Source organism: Daktulosphaira vitifoliae, unplaced genomic scaffold, assembly GCF_025091365.1.
Source record: "Daktulosphaira vitifoliae isolate Bord-2020 unplaced genomic scaffold, ASM2509136v1 Scaffold_4, whole genome shotgun sequence".
In the NCBI taxonomy this organism is placed as follows: Eukaryota; Metazoa; Arthropoda; class Insecta; order Hemiptera; family Phylloxeridae; genus Daktulosphaira; species Daktulosphaira vitifoliae.
Window position 1 is genome coordinate 21,808,528 of NW_026099575.1, and position 3,424 is coordinate 21,811,951.

The following is a 3,424-nucleotide window of genomic DNA, read 5'->3' on the forward strand; positions in this document are numbered from 1 at the left end:
CTACTCCTCATCGAGTGGCAAAGGGCATAAGGTTCGGACTGCCCTCTTGAATTCCCCTCTATCTGTTTTCACCATAGCTACTCTGGGAATATTGTCATTCCCAAAAAAAATCTTTGAAATTCTTCCGAGCCTCCATTGAAGTGGAGGCAAGTTACATTCCTTTATTAGAACCAAATCACCTTCTTTGGGAACAGCTCCCACCGATTTTGTCCATTTTGCCCTATATTGAAGCGTAGACAAATATTCGGTTTGCCATCGATTCCAAACTTGCTGTGTCAATTGAGTTACCCGCTGCCATCGTCTTAGACGATTAGGAGTTATTTTGGTTAAGTCCGGTTCGGGTATTTCAGTCAAAGAACCACCGATTAAAAAATGAGCAGGAGTTAATGCATTTAAATCCGACGGATCGGTAGATAGGGGCGTTATAGGCCTAGAATTCAAGCACGCCTCAATTCGCACAAGAGCGGTATATAATTCTTCGTAACTTAATGAGGCCTCACCAAACGATCTTGTTAAATGTTTTTTAACGGATTTCACTGAACTTTCCCATAGACCGCCAAAATGTGGACTGCGCGCTGGGATGAAACACCATTTGACGCCGAGGGCAGCAGAGCAGCGGTTTACAGCTTCCAAGTGATCCTTAGACTTGAACAGCTCTATTAATTCCTTTAATTTTCTATTTGCACCTACCATATTTGTGGCGTTATCTGAGTACATGTATTTATTCATTCCTCTGCGGGCCCAGAATCTCCTAAGTGCATTTAGAAACGACTCCGTTGTGAGATCGCTGACAAGTTCTAGGTGAACCGCTTTTGACGAAAAACAAACAAACAAAGAGACGTACGCCTTTACCAGAGGCGCGTTTTTTCTAAGTCCACTTTTTATATTGATTGGCCCAGCATAATCTACGCCCGCTGCGAAAAACGCACGCTCGAACGCGTCCACGCGTGAGCTCGGTAAGTTACCCATAATGGGTTGAAATACCATTGGTTTAGATTTGAAACAAGGTATGCATTTATGCACAGTATACCTTGCTATATTTCGTCCATTGATGGGCCAATATTGTTCACGAACAGCCGCTAATAAAGCCTGTGGCCCAGAATGCAGCAATCGAATATGTTCATACTTGAATAGTAGCATAGTGAAAGCTGATTTTGATGGTAGTAAAATTGGATTTTTTCTATCGTTACTAATGGACGCTGAATTATTTAACCGGCCACCAACACGAATTAAACCATTATTGTCAACGAAAGGGCTAAGAAAAAACAATTTACTCTTCTTTTTTATTGACTCTCCTTTATGTAAACATTGTAATTCTTCAGAAAAATATTGAGATTGCACGACTAACAATAATTTTTGTCTAGCCCGATTAGTTTCTTCTGGGTCGATGTAAATAGTGTAAATACATTTTGAATTTGACGACCGCTTATTTCTCACAATTTTTCTCCATCTTAGAATATACGCTGTTATGTTGAGTAATTTAGTTAATGATGAAAACCGTTCCGTGATATCAAACTTTTCAATTTTTGTTAATGTGACTACGAATTGTTTTTTTTCTAAATCATCTTTTACTACTATAATTTTTTGACAATTGTTATTAGGCCAATTTGATTCGTCATGAGTTAGCCACGTTGGACCTGTCCACCATAATTTATTTTCTATTAGTGCTTTTGGACTGCATCCTCGGGATATGATATCTGCCGGATTATCCGTTGAACGTACGTGCTTCCATTGCGCAGCCGTAGAAGTGTTATGTATTTCTCCGACGCGGTGAGAAACAAACGTTTTCCATCGAGAGGATGGTGAATTTATCCATGCAAGAACGATTTGTGAATCTGACCAATACCATATTTTACTTGTACAACAATTAAGTTTTGGAATTAATTTATTGACGAGACGCACTGATAATACGGCGGTACACAGTTCCAGTCGTGCGAGTGAAATAACCTTTAATGGAGCGACTCGCGATTTTGACGCAATAAGTCGAACTATACGCGACCCGTCTGCGTCTTTTGCCATTAAATAAATACACGAACCGTATGCACTGATCGACGCGTCCGCAAAAGCGTGAATTTGCATGTCGCACACGTTGTTACAACCAATTATTCTTCGCGGTATTTTTATTTTTTCGATATCTACTAGTTCGTTACGATACGCTTCCCATTCCCGACTAATGTGTGCGGGCAGCTCGTCGTCCCAATCCGTTTTCAGTTGCCATAGCTGTTGCATTATCTTTTTCGCTGATACTACAACCGGTCCTATTAGTCCGAGCGGGTCAAATATTGTCGCTATAGTAGATAATATTGTACGTTTAGAACTCGATTGTTTACTTGATTCGATGTCATTATATTTGTATTGATAATAATCATCCCATGGACTCCACAATAAGCCCAACGTTTTTATTGCGCTGCCGTCAATATTCATAACATAATGCGGGTCATTACTTATGTTCTTTATAGTTGACAACAATGACGGTTCATTTGATATCCATTTTCTTAATGTAAACCCAGCGCTATCGGTAATTTTTATTATTTGATCTCTCAGTGTTATGGCTTCTTCAATAGTGTTTGCGCCGCCCAAATAATCGTCAACATAAAAATCTGTCGAAATTGCTTTGCTTGCCGACGGATATTTAGTGCAATTCTCATCTGCCAATTTTTTGAGACACGCCGTAGCGATGTATGGAGCACTTGTGGTTCCATATGTAACTGTTGACAGACAATATTCTTTTAATTCTTCGTGTGGTTGAGATCGCCAAAATATTTTTTGCAAAACTCTATCCTTTTTAGCTACCCATATTTGCCTATACATTTTAGCTATATCTGCTGACAGCACGTACTTGTGTACCCGAAAGCGTGCTAAAATACATATAAGTTCATCTTGAATTACCGGCCCTTTCATAAGTATTTGATTCAAGCTTGTTCCTGAAGTGGACTGTGCAGATGCGTCGAATACAACACGGGTTTGTGTTGTTGCACTGTGGTTGCGTAAAACAGCATGGTGTGGCATATAGTATGATATTTCGTTTGTTGATTGTGATTCTTCCATATGATTCAATTTTAAGTATTCATCCATAAATTCAACGTACTTTACACGAAGATCATTATTTTTTCGTAAATTATTTTTTGTAGCTAGAAAACGTCGCCGCGCCATTGCCTTTGAATCACCAAGTAATTCAACGTTGTTTTTCAGTGGGAGTTCAACAATAAATTTTCCCGTAGGTTCACGTTTTACTGTTTGTTCAAAATGCTCGATACAAGACCTTTCTTCAATGCTGAGTTTTTTGTTTGAACCCATTTCTTCTACTTGCCAAAAATTTGACATCAAATCACTTAAATTTACTTGGTTATCAATTAAAATCGAATTGAAAAATGTTTTTGTAGTTGTTTGTGCTAAACTGGACACAGATCCCGCAACTATCCAG

The 3,424-nt window shown here is 38.9% G+C and overlaps 1 protein-coding gene across 1 annotated transcript; it reads right to left on the minus strand.

Annotated features, from left to right (window-relative positions):
• Positions 1-3,297, minus strand: LOC126904996 (uncharacterized). The gene has a single exon (XM_050684399.1). The coding sequence runs from the start codon at positions 3,295-3,297 to the stop codon at positions 1-3; it is 3,297 nt and encodes a 1,098-aa protein (XP_050540356.1).
• Positions 3,298-3,424: the final 127 nt, after the last annotated feature.